The following is a 26,338-nucleotide window of genomic DNA, read 5'->3' as shown; positions in this document are numbered from 1 at the left end:
ACAAATGTCAAACATGTGGATGGTAAATATGGTTAATGCACACTGGAGCTCAGAAGGGAGAGGGCATTTGAGTTTGGGAGCGCAGAATTTACTTTTGGGGCGAGCCATTTCACTTTTCCAGAGCCTTTGTGCTACCAGTAATGCAGAATCCCTCTATATTTCCATACAGGAAAGAAATATATCTTGGTACCGTGTTAGCCAGTAGATAGAAAAATATTTAGAATTGAGAGTCCTCAGTGGTTGATACCTTTTAATGGCTAACTGAAAAGATGGTAACAAATTGCAAGCTTTCAAGACTACACAGGTATCTTCATCAGTCAAAGACTAAAAGAAATTCTGAAGAATCACATATTTATGCACAACATAGTATAGAAAAAAAAACTATGGATAAGACAGGTGACATGAAGCAGAATTACCATGAGTGATAAACAGTTATGTCCATAAATATTGGGCCATTCATTCCTGCAGTGAGAGATTGGGGTCTGGTTCTGTTGTGATGACCCCTCATAGTCTGACACTCTCACTGCAGGAATGAATGTGTCGCATGGATTTATGTCTTTTTACATCAACTAAGGAACTTGCCTCTCAGACAACAGAACCAGACCCCAATAAAATAATCCTTATCTAAGAACTGGCCCAATATTTATGGACATAACTGTTTATTACTCATGGTAATTCTACTTAATGTCACCTGTCTTATCCATGGTTTTTTCTTATTTTTTTTTCTATGCTATGCTGTGCATAAATATGTGATTCTTCAGAATTTCTTTTAGTCTTTGCCTGATGAAGAGACCTGTGTAGTCTTGAAAGCTTGCAATTTGTTACCATCTTTTCAGTTAGCCATTAAAAGGTATCAACCACTGAGGACTCTCAATTCTAAATATTTTTCTATATTTCCATTAACAGATAACAAGCCTGAGTGCGAGCCTTTTTGTGGATTGCATTGAAGCTTTTATTGGGAAGATTTTACATATCATATTGGATTACATTTGTACTGTGCTCTACGTTGAGCACTTACATTGGGGTTTCCATCCAAGACCGGAGTCACACTACCGTATAACAAGGCCAAGTACTATGCTATAAAACATTGCATAGCGCTCGGATCATTTCGGCATGGGAGAACAAGCACAGCATGCTTCGATTGGCAGCAAGCTTCGACACACTCACATCCATACAAGTGTATGGGTGTGAGTGAAACATCGGACTGCATTTAGATGTCATCCCAGTGCAGTTCGATATATGCTGAGATAGGCAATGGATGAGATGGAAATATTACTTTCTCTGTCTATTCAATACCTGTGCGAGAAGATCCGAGCACAGTAGCATGATAGCAGAGCTGGAGCAGAGGGTCATTAGCATATCGCATCCGATGCTCTCTCATCGAAAGGCATACACTAGTCTGTTTCCATCCTAAATCTCAAAGTGATGTGATTCAGATGAATCCAATCACTATAATGCAGCAGCAGAATTCCTATGGACTCTGTCTGTCCTCTGTTCAGCGGTGTACTTCTTTTCAGATATACACAAAACGGTGGCGGACAGCGCTTTTATGCACACTTAAAAAGACAGACATCACTGTCTCATAGGCCAGACGGCATCCACAGTGCCTCCATCTGTGTAATTATAGGGAATCTTCTGTCAGTGGTTCCATCTGAATCACATATTTCACAGATTTACACGGAATTCCGATGTAATCGCCCAGCATAGAGCGCAGGAGAAATGATAGCCGAGCCTTACTGCGATTTTTGTGATGCAGAATGAAAAAATCAACAGTATAAATGCCTAAACAACTTTGTTCTTCAAGTCGGTGCGATTACAGCGATACCAGATTTATATTGTTTAACATGGCTAACATGAAAATCATTCAGCTGCGGCAAGAAAAACTAAATCTCCGAGCACTAAAAAATACTCGGAGGACCCCCGAGCATGCTCGAGAAATCTCGAGTAACAAGTATATTCGCTCATCACTAATAAGGAAGCTTCATTTTTCCAATCAGTGCGATTACTGCGATACCACATTTATATAATTTTTTATGTTTTACCACTTTTACACAATATGGAGCTGTTGGAGCCGTATTGCAGCTTGTATTTTGGCAGCACAAAATGGTGCTTTTAGCCATACCATTTTTAATCACATTAGTCTTTTTCATAGCATTTTATTTTACTTCTTGTTCAACAATGTGAAGAAAAGCATAGTTTTTTGCCTTCTTTTTTTTTGGGTGTTCAATGAAAAGGTTAGTTAGTGTGACAGTTTTAAAAAGCAAGTTGTTCTGGATGCAGCAATATCAAATAAAGTGCCTTGCGAATGTATTCGGCCCCCTGGAACTTTTCAACCTTTTCCCACATATCATGCTTCAAACATAAAGATACCAAATGTCAATTTTTGGTGAAGAATCAACAACAAGTGGAACACAATTGTGAAGTTGAACTAAATTTATTGGTTATTTTAAATTTTTGTGGAAATTCAAAAACTGAAGAGTGAGGAGTACAATATTATTTGGCCCCTTTAACTTAATACTTTTTTGTGCCACCTTTTGCTGCAATTTCAGCTGCAAGTCGCTTTGGGTATGTCTCTATCAGTTTTGTACATCGAGAGACTGAAATTCTTGCCCATTTTTCCTTGGCAAACAGCTCAAGCTCAGTGAGGTTTGATGGAGATCATTTGAGAACAACAGTTTTCAGCTCTTTCCACAGATTCTTCATTGGATTGAGGTCTGGACTTTGACTTGGCCATTCTAACACCTGGATATGTTTATTTGTGAACTATTTCATTGTAGATTTTGCTTTTATGTTTGGGATCATTGTCTTGTTGGAAGACAAATCTCCGTCCCTGTCTCAGGTCTTTTGCAGACTCCAACAGGTTTTCTTCAAGAATGGTCCTGTATTTGGCTCCATCCATCTTCCCATCATTTTTAACCATCTTCTCTGTCACTGCTGAAGAAAAGCAGGCCCAAACCATGATGCTGCCACCACCATATTTGACAGTGGGGATGGTGTGTTCAGGGTGATGAACTGTGTTGCCTTTTGCCAAAAAGTGCGATTTTGGTTTCATCTGACAAGAGCGCCTTCTTCCACATGTTTGGTGTGTCTCCCAGGTGGCTTGTTGCAAACTTTAAACACTTTTTATGGATATCTTTGAGAAATGGCTTTCTTCTTGCCACTCGTCCATAAAGGCCAGATTTGTGCAGTGTACGTCTGATTGTTGGCCTATGGATAGACTGTCCCACCTCAGCTGCATATCTCTGCAGTTCATCCAGAGTGATCATGGGCCTCTTGGCTGCATCTCTGATCAGTCGTCTCCTTGTTTGAGATTAAAGTTTAGAGGGACGGCCGGGTCTTGGTAGATTTGCAGTGGTATGATACTCCTTCCATTTCAATATGATCGCTTGCACAGTGCTCCTTGGGATGTTTAAAATTTTGGAAATCATTTTGTATCCAAATCTGGCTTTTAACTTCTCCACAACAGTATCATGGACCTGCCTGTTGTGTTCCTTGATCTTCATGATGCTTTCTGTGCTTCAAACAGAACCCTGAGACTATCACAGAGCAGGTGCATTTATACGGAGACTTGATTACACACAGGTGGATTATTTTTGTCATCATTAGGCATTTAGGACAATATTGGATCATTCAGAGATCCACAATGAACTTCTGGAGTGAGTTTGCTGCACTGAAAGTAAAGGGGCCGAATAATAATGCACGCCCCACTTTTGAGTTTTTGAATTTCCACAAAAATTTAAAATAACCAATAAATTTCGTTCAACTTCACAATTGTGTTCCACTTGTTGTTGATTCTTCACCAAAAATTTACATTTGGTATCTTTATGTTTGAAGCATGATATGTGGGAAAAAGTTGAAAAGTTCCAGGGGGCCAAACACTTTCGCAAGGCACTGTATGTGTACTCTTTTGTTTATTTTTGTTTTCATATAAAAATACGTATTTATGATACCCATTTTATTATTTTTTTATTATTTTGTGTATTTTTATATAATATGTGTACAATTTTGTTTAACTTTTTTTAAAATTTTAACTTAGTCCATTTATGGGATATGCATATGTGCGCAGTAGGTGCATCGCCGTAGCACAGTGCAGCATGCACAGGAAAAGAGGAATTGGTGTCCCAGCATGATTGTAGGAGGGGAACCATGCAGAGGCTCTGGCAGAAATTTCAACTACTTCATTAACCCATTTAGTGGCCAAGTAAAGGGGAAACATGCCTCCTTTAGTCAGGGATATCTACCTCAAGCAGATCAATGGTCATCATACCCAGCTTCAACTTTGATTTCTTCCTTAACTGAGTTAATTTCCATATTATAGTGTATAAATATAGAATATCATGCGCATATTTCTTTTTTTTTTTTAATATAATGTGCAGGAAATGTTCAGAATGTTCAGTCTGACACAAGTGATGCCCTGAAGGGAAATTTGTAAGAAAAAAAAAAAAAAAAGGGAAAAAAAGAAACTTTGTATTCTATGAAGTGTCAGGTTTAGGTATATCATTACACACATAGTCACAATGTGTAGTATAGCAAAGGTCATCTTTCGCAGTATTAGAGCCGCACACACAAAAAATATATAGAAAACGACAGCTTAGGTCTAGAAAATTACTTCATGGTAAAGTAGAGCTGGTACTATAAAGACTGCTTTTACACAATGATTAAAAAGTTTGTTTGCTAGTATTACTAACATTTTTCATAAAGCATTAAAGAAGTACTCCCACTAGATTTTTATTCATTAAATGTGTGTGCTTGTAGTTTAGTGTGAGTGTCTATATATATAATCGTCTAAGGGGCACTTCTGTCTGTTTGTCTGTCATGGAAATCCCAAGTCACTGATTGGTCGCGGCCTAACGACCACGACCAATCAGCAACGGGCACAGTCCAGCCGCAAAATGGCCGCTCCCTACTCCCCTGCAGTCAGTGCCCCTCCATACTCCCCCCCAGTCAGCGCCCGCCGTCCACATAGCGCTTTAGCAGTCCGTTAAACCGACTGCATTACACCGAGGCATAACGCGGTGTAACGCAGTCTGTTAACGCTGCCATAAACCCTGTGTGACGAACTTTTTACACAGGCAGCATAGTAAAAAGATATAATGACAAAAATAATAAAAAATGGTGCTATTCTCACCCTCCGGCGTCCACCGATGCGCGTGAGCGGCGAGGCTGCCGCCAGCTTCCATTCCCAGAGATGCATTGTGAAATTACCTAGATGACTTAGCGGTCTCGCAAGACTGCTAAGTCATCTGGGTAATTTCGCAATGCATCTCTGGGAATGGAAGCTGGCGGCAGCCTCTCCGCTTGCGCACATCGGTCCAGCTTCGGTGGACGCCAGAGGGTAAGTATATAACTATTTTTTATTTTAATTCTTTTTTTTTTAACAGGGATATGGTGCCCACACTGCTGTATACTACGTGGGCTGTGTTATATACTACGTGGGATGTGTTATATACTGTATGGGCTGTGTTATATACTGCGTGGGCTGTGTTATATACTACGTGGCTGCTATATACTACATGGCTGTGCTATATACTATGTGGCTGTCTGTTACGTGGGCTGTGCTATATACTATGTGGCTGCTATATTCTACGTGGCTGTGCTATATACTACGTTGCTCTGCTATATACTACGTGGCTCTGCTATATACTACATGGATGTCTGTGTTATATAGTATGTGGGCTGTATTATATACTACGTGGCTATGCTATATACTGTGTGGTTGTGCTATATACTACGTGCCTGTGCAATATACTACGTGGCTGTGCAATATACTATGTGGCTGTGCAATATACTACGTGGCTGTGCTATATACTATGTGGCTGTGCTGTATACTACGGGCTGTGCTATATACTACGTGGTGTTATGACCTGGTGGTCAGGACAATAATGGACCTGGTGGTTAAGAGCACACGGAATGACCTGATTCAGCACAAAAACCTACAAAAAGACCACGCAGAGGGCGCAAAAAAAGACCCTCCGCACCGACTCACGGTGCGGAGGCGCTCCCTCTGCGTCCCAGAGCTTCCAGCAAGCAAGACAACAATAAAAATAGCAAGCTGGACAGAAAAATAGCAAACCAAAGAAATACAAGCTGGAACTTAGCTTCTGCTGGGAAGACAGGTCACAAGAACGATTCAGGAGTGAACTAGACCAATACTGGAACATTGACAGGTGGCATGGAGCAAAGATCTAAGTGGAGTTAAATAGAGCAGCAGCTAACGAATTAACCTCGTCACCTGTGGAAGGAAACTCAGAAACACCCACCAGAGGAAGTCCATGGACAGAACCAGCCGAAGTACCATTCATGACCACAGGAGGGAGCCCAACAACAGAATTCACAACAACGTGGCTGTGCTATATACTACATGGCTGTACTGTATACTACATGGCTGCTATATACTATGGGCTGTACTATATACTACGGGCTGTACTATATACTACGGGCTGTGCTATATACTACGTGGCTGTGCTGTATACTACGCAGCTGCTATATACTACGGGCTGTACTATATACTACGGGCTGTGCTATATACTATGTGACTGAGCTATATACCACGTGGCTATGCTATATACTAAGTGGTTGTGCTATATACTATGCGGCTGTGCTATGTACTATGTGGCTGTGCTATATACTGCGTGGCTGTGTTATATACTACGTGGCTGTACTATATCTTGCACCCCGAACCCCCGACATCCAGCGCCCCGACATCTTGCGACCAATCAGCGACAGACGCAGTCCAGCCGCAAATTGACGCGGGATTTAAACCATGCTTCGCTGATTGGTCCCGCCCGGCCGGCTGCTACCAATCAGCGATATTGGCACGGGATTTAAATACCGCTTCAGTGATTGGTCGCACACGGCCGTCCGCGACCAATCAGCGATATTGGTGCGGTATTTAAACACCGCTTCAGTGATTGGTCGTGCCCGGCCGTGACCAATCACCGACAGGCGCAGTCCGGCCGCGAATTGGCATCGGATTTGAACCACGCTTTGCTGATCGGCCAGTCGAGCGCGACTAATCAGCGATATTGGCGCGGAATTTAACCTCCACTCACAGCGCGACGTACATACAGTACAGACCAAAAGTTTTGACACACCTTCTCATTTAAAGATTTTTCTGTATTTTCATGACTATGAAAATTGTAAATTCACACTGAAGGCATCAAAGCTATGAAGTAACACATGTGGAATTATATACTTAACAAAAAAGTGTGTAACAACTGAAAATATTTCTTATATTCTAGGTTCTTCAAAGTATCCACCTTTTGCTTTGATGACTGCTTTGCACGCTCTTGGCATTCTCTTGATGAGCTTCAAGAGGTAGTCACCGGAAATGGTCTTCCAACAATCTTGAAGGAGTTCCCAGAGATGCTTAGCACTTGTTGGCCCATTTGCCTTCACTCTGCGGTCCAGCTCACCCCAAACCATCTCGATCAGGTCTGGTGACTGTGGAGGCCAGGTCATCTGGCGTAGCACCCCATCACTCTTCTTCTTGGTCAAGTAGCCCTTACACAGCCTGGAGGTGTGTTTGGGGTCATTGTTCTGTTGAAAAATAAATGATGGTCCAACTAAACGCAAACTGCATGGAATAGCATGCCGCTGCAAGATGCTGTGGTAGCCATGCTGGTTCAGTATGCCTTCAATTTTGAATAAATCCTCAACTGTGTCACAGCAAAGCACACCTACACCATCACACCTCCTCCTCCATGCTTCACGGTGGGAACCAGGCATGTAGAGTCCATCCGTTCACTTTTTCTGCGTCGCACAAAGACACGGTGGTTAGAACCAAAGATCTCAAATTTGGACTCATCAGACCAAAGCACAGATTTCCACTGGTCTAATGTCCATTCCTTGTGTTCTTTAGCCCAAACAAGTCTCTTCTACTTGTTGCCTGTCCTTAGCAGTGGTTTCCTAGCAACTATTTTACCATGAAGGCCTGCTGCACAAAGTCTCCTCTTAACAGGTGTTGTAGAGATGTGTCTGCTGCTAGAACTCTGTGTGGCATTGACCTGGTCTCTAATCTGAGCTGTTGTTAACCTGCGATTTCTGAGGCTGGTGACTCAGATAAACTTATCCTCAGAAGCAGAGGTGACTCTTGGTCTTCCTTTCCTGGGGCGGTCTTCATGTGAGCCAGTTTCTTTGTAGCGCTTGATGGTTTTTGCCACTGCGCTTGGAGACACTTTCAAAGTTTTCCCAATTTTTTGGACTGACTGACCTTCATTTCTTAAAGTAATGATGGCCACTCGTTTTTCTTTGCTTAGCTGCTTTTTTCTTGCCATAATACAAATTCTAACAGTCTATTCAATAGGACTGTCAGCTGTGTATCCACCAGACTTCTGCACAACACAACTGATGGTCCCAACCCCATTTATAAGGCAAGAAATCCCACTTATTAAACCTGACAGGGCACACCTGTGAAGTGAAAACCATTCCCGGTGACTACCTCTTGAAGCTCATCAAGAGAATGCCAAGAGTGTGCAAAGCAGTCATCAAAGCAAAAGGTGGCTACTTTGAAGAACCTAGACTATAAGACATAATTTCAGTTGTTTCACACTTATTTGTTAAGTTCAGTATATAATTCCACATGTGTTAATTCATAGTTTTGATGCCTTCAGTGTGAATGTACAATTTTCATAGTCATGAAAATGCAGAAAAATCTTTAAATGAGAAGGTGTGTCCAAACTTTTGGTCTGTACTGTACATACATACATATTCTAGAATACCTGATGCGTTAGAATCGGGCCACCATCTAGTATTAATATACTCACCTACCTCTGCTCTCTGGTGTCTAGCACCGTTCGTCTTCTCTTATTAGTGACGTCACCGCTCTGCAAACTGGCCGGGTCATGCTGCGTACTGCGTGACCCACAAGTGATTTTTACAATGTAAGTTTATAGAGAGTCAGAACAAGGCCTCAATGTAGATGAAGGCAGAACAGGACCCTTACCTACCTATACTGACACCTACCTGTAGAAAACTATATACAGGCAAAATGCCCAGCCCAAAAAAAGAGGGGATAATGCCGCTGTTTGTACAAAGTACAAAAAACTAAAACAAAACCAAAAAAATGAGCCAGAACATTTGTTGGTAAAAGGCAATGTGTAGGTACACGTTCACACAGTAGCCATCTAACAGACAAAACCTACGATAAAGACATAATGAGCAAATATCCTGTAGTAAATAAATAGTAATAGTACATGTAAATAACATATAGTACTTAGTTCAAATTGTTATGATAAAAAAAGCGTAAAAGCCATCCCACCGTGACAAGGTGTCCCCAATCAGGATGGTCTTATCTCTAGTATTAAACCTCACCTTGCGTCAGCAGACCTCAATATAGACAGGGGAAGAGCAAGAATCAGGCCCAACTGTTCAGATACCTGCCCGTGGAAAGCTATACATAGATAGACATAATGCCCAGCCAAAAAAGGGGAAGCCATGCCCGAATGTACATAGTCACATACTGTAGGTTGACAAACATATCTAGGTCCATCAAGTTCAGCCTTTCCCCACCAATTATACATTTTGCTACTAAATAACTATAACCCATAATGTTATGTGTATTGAGGAAATCATTCAGCCCTTTCAAAACCTAAAAAAAGATAAATTATCAAAACTGGTAAGTTAGCAGGGTTAGCTGGCTTAGCACCTGTGGTCACAACTGGATCTTATGGCTTCTGTTGAATCTCAGTTCAGTTATTGATTAACTCCTCTCCTGGTTAGGGCTTGGGTCACATAGTGAGGGCTGTTAGATGAATGATAACAGGAAACATGTTCCGGGAAAAATGTGGGCTCACCGCCTGAGCCCACATCAAAGGGAGGGAAACGACATGCGTTGTACATGTACGGCGCATGTCGTGAAGGGGTATTGGGCATCACAGTAGTTATTGGTATTCACAGTACTTCAGCTTGGCCAGTGTAAAGGAGTTAAGTAACTAATGTTCATTATTGTATTTATGTTTTTTTGCTTACCGGTATTGCTATGTGTTACATGTACTACCTCATGCACGATATGGTACTGCTACCCCTTCTTGGTATTACCATTGCTTTGTCTTAATGTTTTTCTGTTCTTCTTTGTATATAATTGTGATAATGTTCACGGCATTGCATGTACAGTATAGGGAAAGAGTGGTGCTCTTGTTTGGACGCTAGAGGGGGGCACTCTAGTATACAGAACAGTTAATAGGTAGTATAGGGTTAAGTGTGGGAAGGGCTGCCGAGAGTAAGGGTTAGAGTAAAGAGGAAGTTAGTCAGATGGGGCCAGGGCACCCGAAGGGTCCATATGGGCTATAGGCCCAGGACAGCTTGGCAGCCACGCAACATTAAAGCAGCACAGCCCATGTTCCCACAGCCACTGGGCATCATTGCAGTGGGCCAGTACAGTAGAAGGAAGATGTGGCGATTCATAGCATGGGCGGACATATTTAAGGCAGGAGTCAGTTGGAGTGAGGAACAGAAGGAAGTTGAAGCTTCGGAAGGAATGGTAAAGACGGGCCGGTTGCTTTTCCAGACGCAACCAATCCAGGTGGCGGATGATTTCTGGTCTGTGGTGAAACAGGCAGAAGGAATTGTCATCATGGCGAGGTTAGGCCAGGAAGGAACTGGGAAGCAGTATACGACGGTCCGGTCCGGATGCGTTCCGTACAGAAGTGTCAGCAAAGTAGGGAGAGCTGAGGAAGCGAGTGAAGTTGAATATGTATCTCTTGATGTGCCAACAGTGGAGATAACTGTGAAATCTTAAGTAAAGAAAATGTACAAGTTATTCTGAACTGTGTCTTCATTACTGGGGGTCGCCTGGAAGAAGGGCCATCACCACCTGGGAAGTGCCCAGAGGGACCTGAATCTGGAGAGGCAGGTACACTGAGCAGTGGATTACAGTTTTCTGTGAGGGAAGGTCGGGACACAGATGTTTCAGTGTCTCTGGCCACGACTACAGTCCTGGCCTCCCCTTACACCATATCCATGGAATGATACTGGATACAATACTGGCTAGATCTTTTGGCTATCTATTGAATCAAAAATTTCAAACAAAAAAAGCCTCAATTAAAATGATTGACTTAAATTTTAGAAAAAATATCAGGACATTTTGAATTCCCCTCACTTTCCCTCCAGCTTCTGCAGAAAGTTGCTTACTATTTTAGCAGCTTGTATTATGTGATAGACTTCAGAATGAAGATTAAATGAAGCAGTTACTGTAGGTAATTAGAGATTTTCTGATAATAACATTTTAGAGAACTGATATTTAAAGAAGTCCGCTGGTATATTTGATATTTAAAGTTTTGAAATGTTATTTACTGTGTTTGTCCAGGGGATGGATGACCAAAAACGGAGAACCCTGGTTCTACAAGGTGAAAAGAGCACATGGATTACTCCATCATGTCTAACTGAGCTCCTCCAGCTGAAATCTCACTACCCACTGGCTCCTCTCGTAGTGGGGAGCACATTCATTGGTAAGCAAAATTTAGAAATATTATAATTTGTATCAAAAAGTAAAACTTAAATGTACAGAAGTAAATGGTGCAACAACAAAAGTAATGTGCCATTGCAGTCAATGTATAGCATGCATGATATGCTATGATATGATTGGATCTCATGTTTCAAAACTAATGTCTATAGGCACGTCATCAGAATTTAGCTATTGGCCCAGATTCATCAAAACTTTTATACCAGTTAAAAGATTTGAAAAAATTTTCTGCAACGCAAGTATGCACAAAAATGTTGTGACTTTTGCCATTTTCACACATCTTTGAAAAAGTGTGGGGAGCTGGAGTGGGACAGGGGCGTGGTGATGCCCGCTCGTCAATATCATGTTCATACCCCACTAGTCTTACTCTGCGAAATAGTTTTTATTGTGTAAAAGTGGCAAAACATAAAAAAATATATAAATGTGGTATCGCTGTAATCGTACTGACCTGAAGAAGATAGCTGCCTTATCAATTTTACCGTATGGTGAAGGGCATAAAAAACCCTGAAGGAAAAATTGCTGATTTTTAATTTTGCCTCCCAAAAATTAAAATAGAGAGTGAATAAAAAATATTATGTGCTTAAAAATGGTACCAATAAAAATGTCAACTCGTCAACTAAACACGTGACTGTCAGCAGAAATACAGATAAATTATAGCTCTCTTAATATGGTGATGCAAAAACTTTTTTTTGTGTGTGATAGTAAGCAAACATAAAACCCGATATAAATCTGATATTGCTGTAATCGCACCGACCCGAAGAATAAAGACGCATAATCACTTATATCGGAGGGTGAACAGTATAAAAATAAATAAAACCAATTCTTCACATGATGTTGATTTGATCATTCTGCATCCCAAAGATCACAGTCAGGCTCGAAGCACATTTATCCTGCGCGTCACGCTATGCTGAGTGCTTACATCGGGGCAATGTCTGAAATACGTAATTCTGATGGAACCCCCTATAAAGAGGCAGATGGAGACACTGTGGTCGTTGTCTATCCTATGATTCGGCGGTGTCCATCTTTTTAAGCATTCACAGAAGAGCAGTCGACCACAGTTTTTTTGCACTTCTGAAAGATGGACACCGTCTAACAGAGGCCAGGTGGACTATAGTTTAACTCTGCTGCCTCATTATAGTGATTGGATCCCTCAGGGGTTTCATATGAAACATATAATTTGGAGATATACCGTATATACTCGAGTATAAGCTGACCTGAGTATAAGCCGACCCCCCTAATTTTGCCACAAAAACTGGGAAAACTTAATGACTCGAGTATAAGCCTAGGGTGGAAAATGCAGCAGCTACCGGTAAATGTCAAAAGTAAAAATAGATACCAATAAAAGTAAAATTAATTGAGACATCAGTAGGTTAAGTGTTTTTGAATATCCATATTGAATCAGGAGCCCAATATAATGCTCCATTAGGTTTATGATGGCTCCATAAGATGCTCGATATTAAAATATGCCCCTTATAATCCTGCATAAAGGTTAATAATGGCTCCATAAAGATATTTGCCCCATACAGTGCTGCACAAACGTTTATTATGGCCCCATAAGATGCTCCATAAAGATATTTGCACCATATAATGCTGCACAAACGTTTATTATGGCCCTATAAGATGCTCCATAAAGAAATTTGCCCCATATAATGCTGCACAAACATTATGGCCCCATAAGATGCTCCATACAGACACTTGCCCCATTTGCTGTTGCTGCGATAAAAAAAAATTAACATACTCACCACTCCGTCGCTCAGGCCCCCGGCACTTTCAATATTCACCTGCTCCACGTTCCGGCGCTGCTCCATCTTCAGCGTCTTCCACACTGACTTTCAGGCTGAGGGCGCGCAATAACCACGTCACCGCGCCCTCGGACCTGAGCGTCACTGCTGAAGATGGAGCGGCGGCTGGAACGAGGAGCAGGTGAATATCACACAGCACTGTGCTCCCCGTTATACTCACCTGCTCCTGGCACGGGCCCTGCAGGTTGCTGGCGTCCCCGGCAGCATCTTCCTGTACTGAGCTGTCACCGTTACCGCTCATTACAGTAATGAATACGCAGCTCCACCCCTATGGGAGGCAGAGCCACATATTCATTACTGTAATAAGCGGTACCATGTGACCGCTCAGTACAGGAAGCAGCTGCCGGGGAATCCAGCGACCTGCAGGGACCACGCCAGGAGTAGGTGAGTATAATTAGACAGCCCCCGCTCCCCCTCCCCTGCCGACTACTGGGTATGACTCGAGTATAAGCCGAGAGGGGGATTTTCAGCCCCCAAAAATGGGCTGAAAATCTCAGCTTATACTCGAGTATATACGGTAGATTGAAACCCCAATGTAACTGCTCTGTGTATAGCGCAGGATAAATGTGATTCAAAATGTTATCTAAAATGTTTTCAATAAAATCTTCAACTCAATCCACAAAAAAACATGTCCCCACTCAGGTCTGTCATCTGTCAATGGAAATATACAGGGCTTCCACAAACATTACTGGTAGGACAAAGCCTCTGGAAAAGTGTTATGGCTTCCTCCCTCCCCCCAAAAAATAAAATCCAGCAAATTTTGTGCCTGCACTACATTTAGTTTCAAAAACCTGACCGGCACATCCAAACATAGACTAAGTGTGAACAGGTGCTGAACCAAGAGTCGCCAACTCGTATATAGTTAAGTAAATAAGGCAGCACACTGCAGCGCTAAAACATGTAAACATGTAAAGGTTTTTGAAATGTATTCTCTAGCCTTCTGATAGTGCACTCCGCCTCCTGGCTTCAAGTGTTTTAATTACAGCAGGTCCAATACCCCTCCACAGAGAGAGAGAATTTTAGTCTAAGAAGAGGTTTCACATGTACCCATTCAGATGGAGACGTTTATTCTCAGCGAGGTAAGGCAAGTTTAGGACCTGGTATAAGAGAGATGCCGTAAAGGGGCTACCGGGTACACATAAAATTGGCCATTTTTATGCGCTAAAAGCTCTCATTTTTCATATTTCTAGTGCAGTAATGCAGTTCAAATTTCGTGTTTTCAAGTTTACATGTTTTAGCGCTGCAGTGTGCTGCCTTATTTACTTAACTATATACGAGTTGGCGACTCTGGGTTCAGCACCTGTTCCCACTTAGTCTATGTTTGGATGTGCCGGTCAGGTTTTTGAAATGTATTCTTTAGCCTTCTGATCGTGCACTCCGCCTCCTAGCTTCAAGTGTTTTAATTACAGCAGGTCCAATACCCCTCCACACAGAGAGAGAATTTTTAGTCTAAGAAGAGGTTTCACATGTGCCCATTCAGATGGAGACGTTTATTCTCAGCGAGGTAAGGCAAGTTTAGGACCTGGTATAAGAGAGATGCCGTAAAGGGGCTACCAGGTACACATAAAATTGGCCATTTTTATGCGCTAAAAGCTCTCATTTTTCATATTTCTAGTGCAATAATGCAGTTCAAATTTCGTGTTTTCAAGTTTACATGTTTTAGCGCTGCAGTGTGCTGCCTTATTTACTTAACTGCACTACATTTAGTGTCCACATTTTTGGCATTTTGGCATTTCAGTAGCGATGAGAGCCTGCTTAATTTACGGGCTCTGTACCTCCAACAGCAAAAGCTGGGTACAATATATACACTACAATGGACTGGGCACTACAATGTACGGTCACTGCAATGTATGGGTACTTCAACATACTGGACATTACAATGTGCTGGATACTATAATGGCAGTTTGCAATTTTCACTAAGCAATATCCATTGCTGCTTGTTTCTGGAAAACAACCATGAAGTCAAAATCACTACACCTGCAGATAAATTCCCAGAATGATACAATTTCCATAATTGGGTGATTGGAGGGGGATTATGCTCTTTTGGCTCTAAGGTCTGTGAAAATGGAGTGAGTAAACTATGCTATGATAATGTGTTCTCGAAGAGTCATGCTTCTTCTCTTCTGAGTCTTGCCGTGTGGCAATGGAGTACTGTACAGCCACTTATGGGGTATTGCCTCTTTCAGCTGAAATTGTGTTGAAGAGTTCCAAAGTTATTACCCCACTGTTCTGACACAGGTCAGAATTGAAAAAATTGGCCTGGTCAGGAAGATGAAAACAGGCTCATACGCAAAAGGGTTAAGAGATCTCTTAATGAATCAGGCACCTCACACTCCATCCTGTCAACTCATTAAGACCAGCGTGAAAAACATGATGAATTGGGACCTTTATCTTTTCAAAAGGAACATGCGACTTAATTTTTCCTACCCAAATATGGACTATTAAATATAAACATTATTTGAAAAGCCAGTTAGGGACTATAGTAATGGAGGTGAATAGTCCGGTACCACCCTCAGTCGGCTTCTCTCCGCATCACTCCAGGTGATTGACATGTCTCTCCCATGTGAGTGAAGCAGGGAACGGCCGACTGGAAGAGCCACTATTCAGGTCTCTCCCTTCAGCCCCCATCTGGATCATCAAACTAAGTTTTCTCAGAAGCACCGTAGCATTTCAGGTAAAAGCATACCGGTCTGCAATCATTCAGCCATGCTTTCATTAATGCTGCCTGTGGTTTGAGCAGCATGAAACAACTGACAAGTTCCCTTTAAAGGTAATCTGTCAACATGTTTTCGCTATTTACTCGAGAGCAGCATAATAGAGCAAGTGAGCCTGATTCCAATGATGTATCACTTAGTTGACTGGGTGTGGCAGTTAATTAGAGTTTTTAGATGCAGTAGGAAGCAGAGCTTAAAAAGCTGCCTCTGTCCACATCAGGCTCTCTATGTGTTATGGACTGACCTGGTTTGGAGTAGTGATATTGCAACCACTAGGGACAGCACCGGCCGGTAGCATAGTCTGGGACAGCCAAGGAGTTGTTACGCAGAAATAGTAATGTAGCTTGAAAGAATAAGCAGGAATTGTAGTCAGGGAAGCCAGAGGTCGATATCAGGAACAGCAGTATTATTTAAAGTAATAAGCAGCGGGTGGAAGGAAGCTTGACTAGAGGCTGGTAGCTCAATAATCACTCAAGGAAAGGAGAGCAAGGCCAAGTTTAACCCCATTTCGACATCAGGCGTAATAGTAAGCTGATGTCGGACACCCTCCCTCACCGCCGGAACCCACATCTTTTCCAGGACATGCCAGCTGTTTTGAACAGCTGACATATGCCTGTAACAGCCGCAAGTGGAATCGTGATCTACCCGCGGCTATTAACCAGTTAAATGCCGCTGTCAAACGCTGACAGCAGCATTTAACAAATGCACCAGAAATCCCCAAATATGGTTGTCAGTGCCGGCTTGCTGTGAGCGCCACCCAGTGGTCATCGCTCATAGCAAGTGAGTAATTCAGCTACATACAGGCGATCTGATCATCGCCTATATGTAGCTAAGCCGATCGGGTTATGGCAGCTTCTAGTCTCCCATAGAGACTATTGAAGCATGGCAAAAGGTTTAAAAAAGTGTTTAAAAATACAAAAAAATATAAAAGTTCAAATCACCCCCCTTTCGCCCCATTCAAAATAAAACAATAAAAAAAAAATCAAACATACACATATTTGGAATCGCTGCATTCAGTATTGCCCGATCAAACAATAAAAGAAAAGGATTAACCTGATCGCGAGAAAAAAAGTCAAATGTTAGAAATCCTTTTTTTGGCCGCTGTGGCATTGCATTCAAATGCAATAACGGGCGATCAAAAGATCGTATCTGCACCAAAATGGTATCATTTAAAACATCAGCTCGGCACTCAAAAAATAAGCCCTCACTCAACCTGAGATCATGAAAAATGGAGACGCTACGCGTATCGGAAAATGGCGCAATTTTGTTTTAACAAAGTTTGGAATTTTTTTTTCACCACTTTAATAAAAAAAAAAAACTAGACATGTTTGGTGTCTATGAACTCGTAATGACCTGGAGAATCACAGTTGCAGGTCAGTTTTAGCATTTAGTGAACCTAGTAAAAAAGCCAAACAAAAAACAAATGTGGGATTGCACTTTATTTGCAATTTCACTGCACTTGGCATTTTTTTTCCCATTCCCTAGTATACGACATGATAAAACCAATGGTGTCGTTCAAAAGTACAACTCATCCCATAAAAAACAAGCCCTCACATGGCCATATTGACAAAAAAATAAAAAAAAGTTAAGGCTCTGAGAAGAAGGGTACCGAAAAAAGAAAACGCAAAAATGAAAATACCTCCGGGTTAAGGGGTTAAACAGGGTGTGCAATCAGGATGAGCCAATCAGAAAGTCAGAGTGGTAACCAACAGGAAACTCAGGGTGGAGACATCAGCAACAACATTGGCACAAGTATTTGGATTAGCATGGAACTGTCCAGTGAGCTGAATATCTCAGAAGGAAGAGCTGCCCTCTGGTGCACAGGAGGTGCTAGGACATGAATCCAGACACAATGTACATAGTCTATTGACAGTGAGCAGCTTATCACAGGAGGGGATGTGGTTGGACCAGGACTCACAGGTTGTTGTAGTCCAGCAATGATTATCTCTTAGTGATAAAGCCTCCATTGTAAGTAAACAACAACACATAGCAAAAACGTGCTGACAGATTTCCTTTAAGCATTGATCAATGACTACACTGGTTTCTATGGATGCTTTTTTAGAAATTATTATACTTGAGTTTTTTTTACACATATCAGATTGTCCTGAGACACTGCATGCTGTGTGCATAAAGCATAGAACATAAAAATGTAAAAGTATACATAGATAAATGATCAGTACTAATTCTTTGTACAACCCTTTCAAACCACACGCAATTAAAAGGCTAAATCTGTACAGTAAAGTTTTTGTGCTTATTGACTTCATTACACATGAAAAAGGAAACATAAAGAGAAAGTTTACAGCAACTGCAACAAAATGACTCAGAGGCTGCAACTGCATAAAAATTGAAATCTTTTCTTATAGGTCCTCCAGTCAACCTAGTGGGATCATTTTACCCAGTTATCATCTCCCCATCGAGAATCACGGAGCTCAGCATTGTGAATTTTGCAGAAAAAGGTAAAACATAAAGAATAAACAAAAAAACACAACAGGAAAGTATTTTATTTATGTATTTTTAAAGAAGAATGAAAGTGTTCTTGGTTGTTCTTAGATTTTTCTAAAGTCATCTTTAGACTGGCATGGTGTTTTCTGTCTTTGGATATTTGATTTATTTCAGTATAGGATTCTATATAAATAAATATAAGAAAACCACCAGATCTTCTATTCTGCTGTTCATTAAAAAACGAAGCACCAAGCCCTGCAATCTTCAGTTGTCTTACATTTACATACACAGATAATACATTTCACCTCGGAGAAGCCATAAACTAATGAACTTTGACAGATTCACTTCTTTAAATGTTTCTTCATGGAACGATTGGCCCCCAAAGGTTGGGCCTCAGGCTTTGCGTGAACCTTTAGTAGCATTTCTTTGCTATAAGATTGCTGAGATGGTTTTAGAAAATGTAACACTGCAAGATGCATAAAGATTAGGTACGGTATGTAGAAAACATTTCTATCTATTTCTGACTAGATAAGATCAGGTTCTGTGATAGTAACGTGCACATTACAACAGGTGGTAAAGAAATGGGAGGCAGCCATGAAACGAGTCAGTGGGAACAAACTCCTGATCCTCCACCACTGACTATAGTTAATATTATTGGACAGCACAACATCCTACATATTTGGTGAACAGATTGCAAAGAATATTTAAAGAATAAGGATATTTTGGAGAAAATTGTGTATCGGCTACATTTGGATGAAATAATATTTTGTTTGGTATTGGGAAAACAAAAGTAATACAATCTTCGATAAATCAGGAATCAATCTCCTTTTATGTTCTGAACCGGCTAGACTTGAAATATACGGGTGGTTCTTAATTTACTCTGCACTGATGTTTTAAAATGTCAACGTAGAGAATGCTTACAAGATATTGTGAAGCTGCTGTAGTGTGCAGCCGGCTGTCAGACACAGCCAGACTCCCCATGGACAATTACATTACTTTTGTTTTCCCAGCAAGATCTGTTGGGTGGTAGAAGACCCAGTCAGCTCTGTTATGCAGGCAGAAGGCTGATTTTTTTTTTATTTTAACCGGGGGTAATATATCAGCCCTAGTTACAGAGGAAATAAGCAATAAAATTTATGCTATAACATGTTAAATTGCCTCACCATCCCACCCCACTCAAAGATATTTTAAGACTTTATGGGGGTCACGTTGTGTGAAATAAATGAAAAAAATAAATGAATAAGAAAAACAAGAAAAAAATAAATAAAACAAATGTTATAAAAAGAAACACTGCCAGACCGAATACATTTGACTAACCCACCTCAGTCGAAAAGATATAAACATAATTTACACAAAAGGGGAATGCATTTTAAAATGTTTTTAGAAGTCTTTCAGAAAAAAATGTAAAAAAAATCTGAAAAATAAACAAGTATTTCCTATTTTTCTTTACATTTTTTCACAATATCAGCATAAAAAATAGAAAATGGCATAAAAATTAAGCAACATGTAGCAGATACTTGAGCAGATGAGGCGCTTTCTCTCACTGCGAACTACGCTTTAAATTGCCTTTTTACGTGGCGTGATTTACGAGAACACATAAATTGATGGAAGGTCCAAGCATGGGAACATTAACGGCATGATATATGGCTTGTAATCAGCCTTCTTCGTAGAATAAGTAACTAAGCGCCATGTGACCTGTAACAGCAACAGCACATAAGTGAGGATATAATAAATACTGTATGTTACTAAAATACATAAAACTAGTCTATGAAGTGTTTTAAAAAAAGTAGTTTCCAACTACAACCTAAAGCAGTAAGTTCAGCAAAAATGCATAGCATAGATTATCGAGTCCCCCACTGCAGACAGAACAGCTGAGTAGTGTAAAAAAGCTGCTCCATAAACTTAAAGTTTGCCATGCACTATGTCTGAAAGGTAAAGGATAGGCGGGCTCTGGGACACATTGATTCTTTCTCTCTGTATAGTGATAAAATAAGTTTGATGCAATTTAAAGCTCATATATGACTGAATTTGAGCCCGGCTATATTTTGCACTATATACAGCAGTGATCTCCACCTTGCAAATCTTCAGATGTCGCCAATAAATATGTAGTCTCAAAACAACTGAAGAGTGACAAGTTGGGGATCATTTAAAGGTGTATTCACATGTTATTAAAGTGGTTCAGTAAGTGAGAAAGCATGACAATAAACAAGTTTACAAATGACTTGCTTTTTCCATCTGCCTTCCTACTCCTGCTGTGAGAGCTTTTCTGTTACATGGTGGACAGCTTGCTGCAAGGAGATCGACTACCAGAACCTGGCCGAGTATGTGCAGTGCCTATTGAATTCTGTACAGCAGCTAGCTACAGTTAGCAGCTCTCCTCCCTTCCCTTCCGTCTCAGTCCCTGACCGAGCTGCTCTTATCAGTCCTGCATAATAATGTCTCAGTCCCTGACCGAGCTGCTCTTATCAGTCCTGCATAATCACGTCTCAGTCCCTGACCGAGCTGCTCTTTTCAGTCCTGCATAATCACAATTCTCTGGCCCATGACATGGACAGTTTCCAGAGCAGTCCTCCTAGTCACAACTGTCACTGTCTTGAGCCTTGTGCTTGTTCAAATTCACTGTTATAGCTGTATGCAAATACAGTGATAACAGGGTATGCTTCAAAACAATGACAGATGCATAAGAAAATTGACCAGAACTGTCCTTCAAAGAGGAGGACCCACCCTCACGGCAACCAGGAAGTAAGGAGACGGCAGAGCTGTGAGCAGGTGAAGACACAACTTAAGAATGCCCCTTTATGTGCGACATCAGCTAGATGGCATGCTAAACGTAGCGAATTGTGAACTTATGTATAAACTGGACCGATTTGCATATGTTTCTTCATTATGGTGTAACGCACATGTATTTGCTTCAGGTATCACCGTAGGAGCAGCATGCAGTCTGGCAATGGTTCGATCTATCTTGTCAGAGGCAGTATCTCAGTTACCAGAAGAAAAAAACAAGATCTTTCGGGTCATTCTACGACAGCTGTCGGGAAAGCACATAAGATGTGAAGCAGTAAGATATTTTTTCAAATATGATTTTTTAAAAGTATAAACTTAATCCAAATAATAAAGCAGGACCGCTCCTGTTGCCAGTAGAGAGGCTGTCCATATGCACATGGACACATCGTAAATGACTCTTTACTCACTCTATTCCAAGACAAAGGCTGATTAATATAGAGTTGCCCACCACTGCTCTGCTTGTAAAGAAAGTGATCCCGGTAATAAGTATCAGATAATTATTGATATTTTGCTTTTAAAATGTATTGTTTGTCCGATGGCTCGCTCACACTAGTGTATAACAAGGCCGAGTGCGATTCCATGTTTTATCAGAATGTTATACTATACTTGGCAGAATGTTATACTATGGGGCAGTGGCGATCAGCGATTTTTTTCTCATGCCGATTTGACATGAGAGAACAGTCCCAGTATGCTACTGGTGCATCTGATGATCGGTCGTGCGAAACATCGGACTGCGCTGGGATTTCATCTGAGTGCAGTCCGACATCCGACATTCTTGTGGAATGGATATTGATGGCCAGCTGAGAACAAAAGTGTGATATATTAAAATGTTGTAGAAGTGGATATGTTTCACCGAACACACTGCACACATTCACTAGACATTTCTCTTTTCTCGTAGTCCCTTGGGGGAAGCATTTTAAGTGGAAGTTCTTCCTGGGAACTGAATCCTATTCTGGCGGTTGGAAACTGTACCTTTAATCTTGCATCACAAGGTAAATTACTAGGAAGGTGTATATGCATCATAGATTTATGCACATAAGCCAAAGCTGCTTACTCCAGTATTGAGCTGTCCCTCACTGATTTTTATATCTAAATCTTGATATTACATTAGTCTGCTAAGGACACAAACTAAAAACAGAAGGAAATGATTGTGGTCTGAATGCAGAATAGGAATCACTGCAGCACTGTGCTAATGTTTGAGGCAGGTGTGGAAAAAATTCTGCAAAGTAAAAATGCTTAAAAAAATTGAAGTATTAATAGTTTATTTTTATCAATTAACAAAATTCAAAGTGAATGAACAAAGGAGAAATCTAAAATAAGTTAATTTTTGAAGCCCTTTGACTTCAAAACAGCAACAAAGCATCAATTCTTCTAAATAGTTGCACACAGATTGTGAAGGAACTTGGCAGGGAGGTTGTTCCAAACATCTTGGAGTTAATTAATAAAGCACAACACTGTTGCCCGGGTATCAATAAAACAATAGTAGTTCAATTATTAAATTATATATCAATATATTATTGAAAGACACCCAGAAACCACCCAGTGTGCTAATGGTGCAGTGGAACACTACAAAAGATAAAAAAATCGTGCTCACCACTAGGGTTGAGCGAAACGGGTCGAACATTTTCAAAAGTCGCCGACTTTTGGCTAAGTCGGGGTTTCATGAAACCCGATCCGACCCCTGTGCGGGGTCGGCCATGCGGTACGCGACTTTCGCGCCAAAGTCGCGTTTCAATGACGCGAAAAGCGCCATTTCTCAGCCAATGAAGGTAAACGCAGAGTGTGGGCAGCGTGATGACATAGGTCCTGGTCCCCACCATCTTAGAGAAGGGCATTGCAGTGATTGGCTTGCTGTCTGCAACGTCACAGGGGCTATAAAGAGGCGTTCCCGCCGACCGCCATCTTACTGCTGCTGATCTGAGCTTAGGGAGAGGTTGCTGCCGCTTTGTCAGAAGCAGGGATAGCGTTAGGCAGGGTCCATTAACCACAAAACCGCTTGTGCTGCAGCGATTTGCACTGTCCAACACCACCCTCGGTGTGCAGGGACAGTGGAAGTTTTTTTTTTTTTTTTTTCCCCTCAGCGCTGTAGCTCATTGGGCTGCCCTAGAAGGCTCCCTGATAGCTGCATTGCTGTGTGTACGCCGCTGTGCAAACCAACTGCTTTTTTCAAAGCACAAATCCTCTTGTTCCTTCCTTTCTGCACAGCTATCTTTTTTGTTTGTCCACACTTTTTATTTCATTTGTGCATCAGTCCACTCCTTATTGCTGCCTGCCATACCTGGCTGAGATTACTGCAGGCAGGGAGATAGTAGCTGCCTGCCATACCTGGCTGAGATTACTGCAGGCAGGGAGATAGTAATTGTAGGACATTCCCTGTTTTTTTTTTTTTTTGGTGGGAGATTAAGATTGGCAATTTGGCATTTCTGCTAGAGTGCCATCCCTGTGTGTGCCATCTCTCTCACATAGTGGGCCATAGAAAGCCTTTTCATTTTTCTGTATTTTTTTTTGTGGGGTGTATAAATTCTCCCTGATAAAAATACAGTGGGAGATTAATATTGGCCTTTGGGCTTGTGTGCCAGTCCTGAGTGTGCCATCTCTCTCACAAATAGTGGGCCATAGAAAGCCTATTTTATTTTTTTTGGGGTTTTATAAATTCTCCCTGAAAAAAAGGGAGATTAATATTGGCCTCTGGGCTTCTGTGCCAGTCCTGAGCGTGCCATCTGTGCCAGTCCTGAGCGTCCCATCTCTCTCACAAATAGTGGGCCATAGAAAGCCTATTTAATTTTTTTTTTGGTTTTATAAATTTTCCCTGAAAAAAGGGAGATTAATATTGGCCTCTGGGCTTGTGTGCCAGTTGTGAGCGTGCCATCTGTGCCAGTCCTGAGCGTGCCATCTCTCTCACAAATAGTGGGCCATAGAAAGCCTATTTAATTTTTTTTTTGGTTTTATAAATTTTCCCTGAAAAAAGGGAGATTAATATTGGCCTCTGGGCTTGTGTGCCAGTTGTGAGCGTGCCATCTGTGCCAGTCCTGAGCGTGCCATCTCTCTCACAAATAGTGGGCCATAGAAAGCCTATTTAATTTTTTTTTTGGTTTTATAAATTTTCCCTGAAAAAAGGGAGATTAATATTGGCCTCTGGGCTTGTGTGCCAGTTGTGAGCGTGCCATCTGTGCCAGTCCTGAGCGTGCCATCTCTCTCACAAATAGTGGGCCATAGAAAGCCTATTTAAATATTTTTTTGGTTTTATAAATTTTCCCTGAAAAAAGGGAGATTAATATTGGCCTCTGGGCTTGTGTGCCAGTTGTGAGCGTGCCATCTGTGCCAGTCCTGAGCGTGCCATCTCTCTCACAAATAGTGGGCCATAGAAAGCCTATTTATTTTTTTTTTTGGTTTTATAAATTTTCCCTGAAAAAAGGGAGATTAATATTGGCCTCTGGGCTTGTGTGCCAGTTGTGAGCGTGCCATCTGTGCCAGTCCTGAGCGTGCCATCTCTCTCACAAATAGTGGGCCATAGAAAGCCTATTTAAATATTTTTTTGGTTTTATAAATTCTCCCAGAAAAAAAGGGAGATTAATATTGGCCTCTGGGCTTCTGTGCCAGTCCTGAGCGTGCCATCTGTGCCAGTCCTGAGCGTCCCATCTCTCTCACAAATAGTGGGCCATAGAAAGCCTATTTTTTTTTTGGGGGGGGTTTTAGAAATTCTCCCTGGAAAAAAAAAGGGAGATTAATATTGCCCTTTGGGCTTGTGTGCCAGTACTAAGCGTTCCATCTCTCTCTCTCTCTCTTAGTCAGTGGGCCATAGAACGCCTATTTTTGGTTTTATTTGTTTTCTAAATTCTCCCTGAAAAAATCATTTTATTTTATTTGGTTTCTAAATTCTTCCTGATAAAATCATATTTTTTTTATTATTTTTTTTTCTAAAGTCTCCCTGAAAAAAAAAAAAAAAAAAAAAAAACAGTGGGAGATTAATATTGGCCTTTCTGCTTGTGTGCCAGTCTTGACTCCTGGGTGTGCCATCTCTCTCTCTCTCTCTCTCTCTCTCTCTCTCTCTCTCTCCAATTGTGGTCCATAGAAAGCCTATATTTTTTTTCCTTGATTTGGGTTCCAAAATCTACCAGAGAAAATAACTCCATCAATCATTGGTAGAAAAATATTGGCCTCTGGGCTTGTGTGCCACTCCTGATTCCTGTGTGCGTCATCTCTCAGTCAGTGGGCCATAGAACGCCTATTTTTGGTTTTATTTGTTTTCTAAATTCTCCCTGAAAAAATCATTTTATTTTATTTGGTTTCTAAATTCTTCCTGATAAAATCATATTTTTTTTATTATTTTTTTTCTAAAGTCTCCCTGAAAAAAAAAAAAAAAAAAAAAAAAACAGTGGGAGATTAATATTGGCCTTTCTGCTTGTGTGCCAGTCTTGACTCCTGGGTGTGCCATCTCTCTCTCTCTCTCTCTCTCTCTCTCTCTCTCTCTCTCTCCAATTGTGGTCCATAGAAAGCCTATATTTTTTTTCCTTGATTTGGGTTCCAAAATCTACCAGAGAAAATAACTCCATCAATCATTGGTAGAAAAATATTGGCCTCTGGGCTTGTGTGCCACTCCTGATTCCTGTGTGCGTCATCTCTCAGTCAGTGGGCCATAGAACGCCTATTTTTGGTTTTATTTGTTTTCTAAATTCTCCCTGAAAAAATCATTTTATTTTATTTGGTTTCTAAATTCTTCCTGATAAAATCATATTTTTTTTATTATTTTTTTTTCTAAAGTCTCCCTGAAAAAAAAAAAAAAAAAAAAAAAACAGTGGGAGATTAATATTGGCCTTTCTGCTTGTGTGCCAGTCTTGACTCCTGGGTGTGCCATCTCTCTCTCTCTCTCTCTCTCTCTCTCTCCAATTGTGGTCCATAGAAAGCCTATATTTTTTTTCCTTGATTTGGGTTCCAAAATCTACCAGAGAAAATAACTCCATCAATCATTGGTAGAAAAATATTGGCCTCTGGGCTTGTGTGCCACTCCTGATTCCTGTGTGCGTCATCTCTCAGTCAGTGGGCCATAGAACGCCTATTTTTGGTTTTATTTGTTTTCTAAATTCTCCCTGAAAAAATCATTTTATTTTATTTGGTTTCTAAATTCTTCCTGATAA

General features: G+C 41.0%; 1 protein-coding gene across 1 annotated transcript in view; it reads left to right on the top strand.

Moving 5' to 3' along the window:
• Positions 1-26,338, top strand: part of LOC138644801 (aldehyde oxidase-like) — a 211,714-nt gene that overhangs the window by 51,756 nt on the left and 133,620 nt on the right. The window contains exons 2-5 of the mRNA XM_069733620.1: positions 11,306-11,447; positions 18,341-18,433; positions 21,335-21,477; positions 22,102-22,195. Coding sequence (XP_069589721.1) covers positions 11,309-11,447; positions 18,341-18,433; positions 21,335-21,477; positions 22,102-22,195 — 469 coding nt within the window. The 5' untranslated portion in view covers positions 11,306-11,308. The remainder of the gene's footprint in view (positions 1-11,305; positions 11,448-18,340; positions 18,434-21,334; positions 21,478-22,101; positions 22,196-26,338) is intronic.

This window comes from Ranitomeya imitator, chromosome 7 (genome assembly GCF_032444005.1).
Source record: "Ranitomeya imitator isolate aRanImi1 chromosome 7, aRanImi1.pri, whole genome shotgun sequence".
Taxonomy (NCBI): Eukaryota; Metazoa; Chordata; class Amphibia; order Anura; family Dendrobatidae; genus Ranitomeya; species Ranitomeya imitator.
The sequence above is the reverse complement of the archived record's forward strand: the minus strand, read 5'-3'. Positions and strand labels throughout refer to the sequence as shown.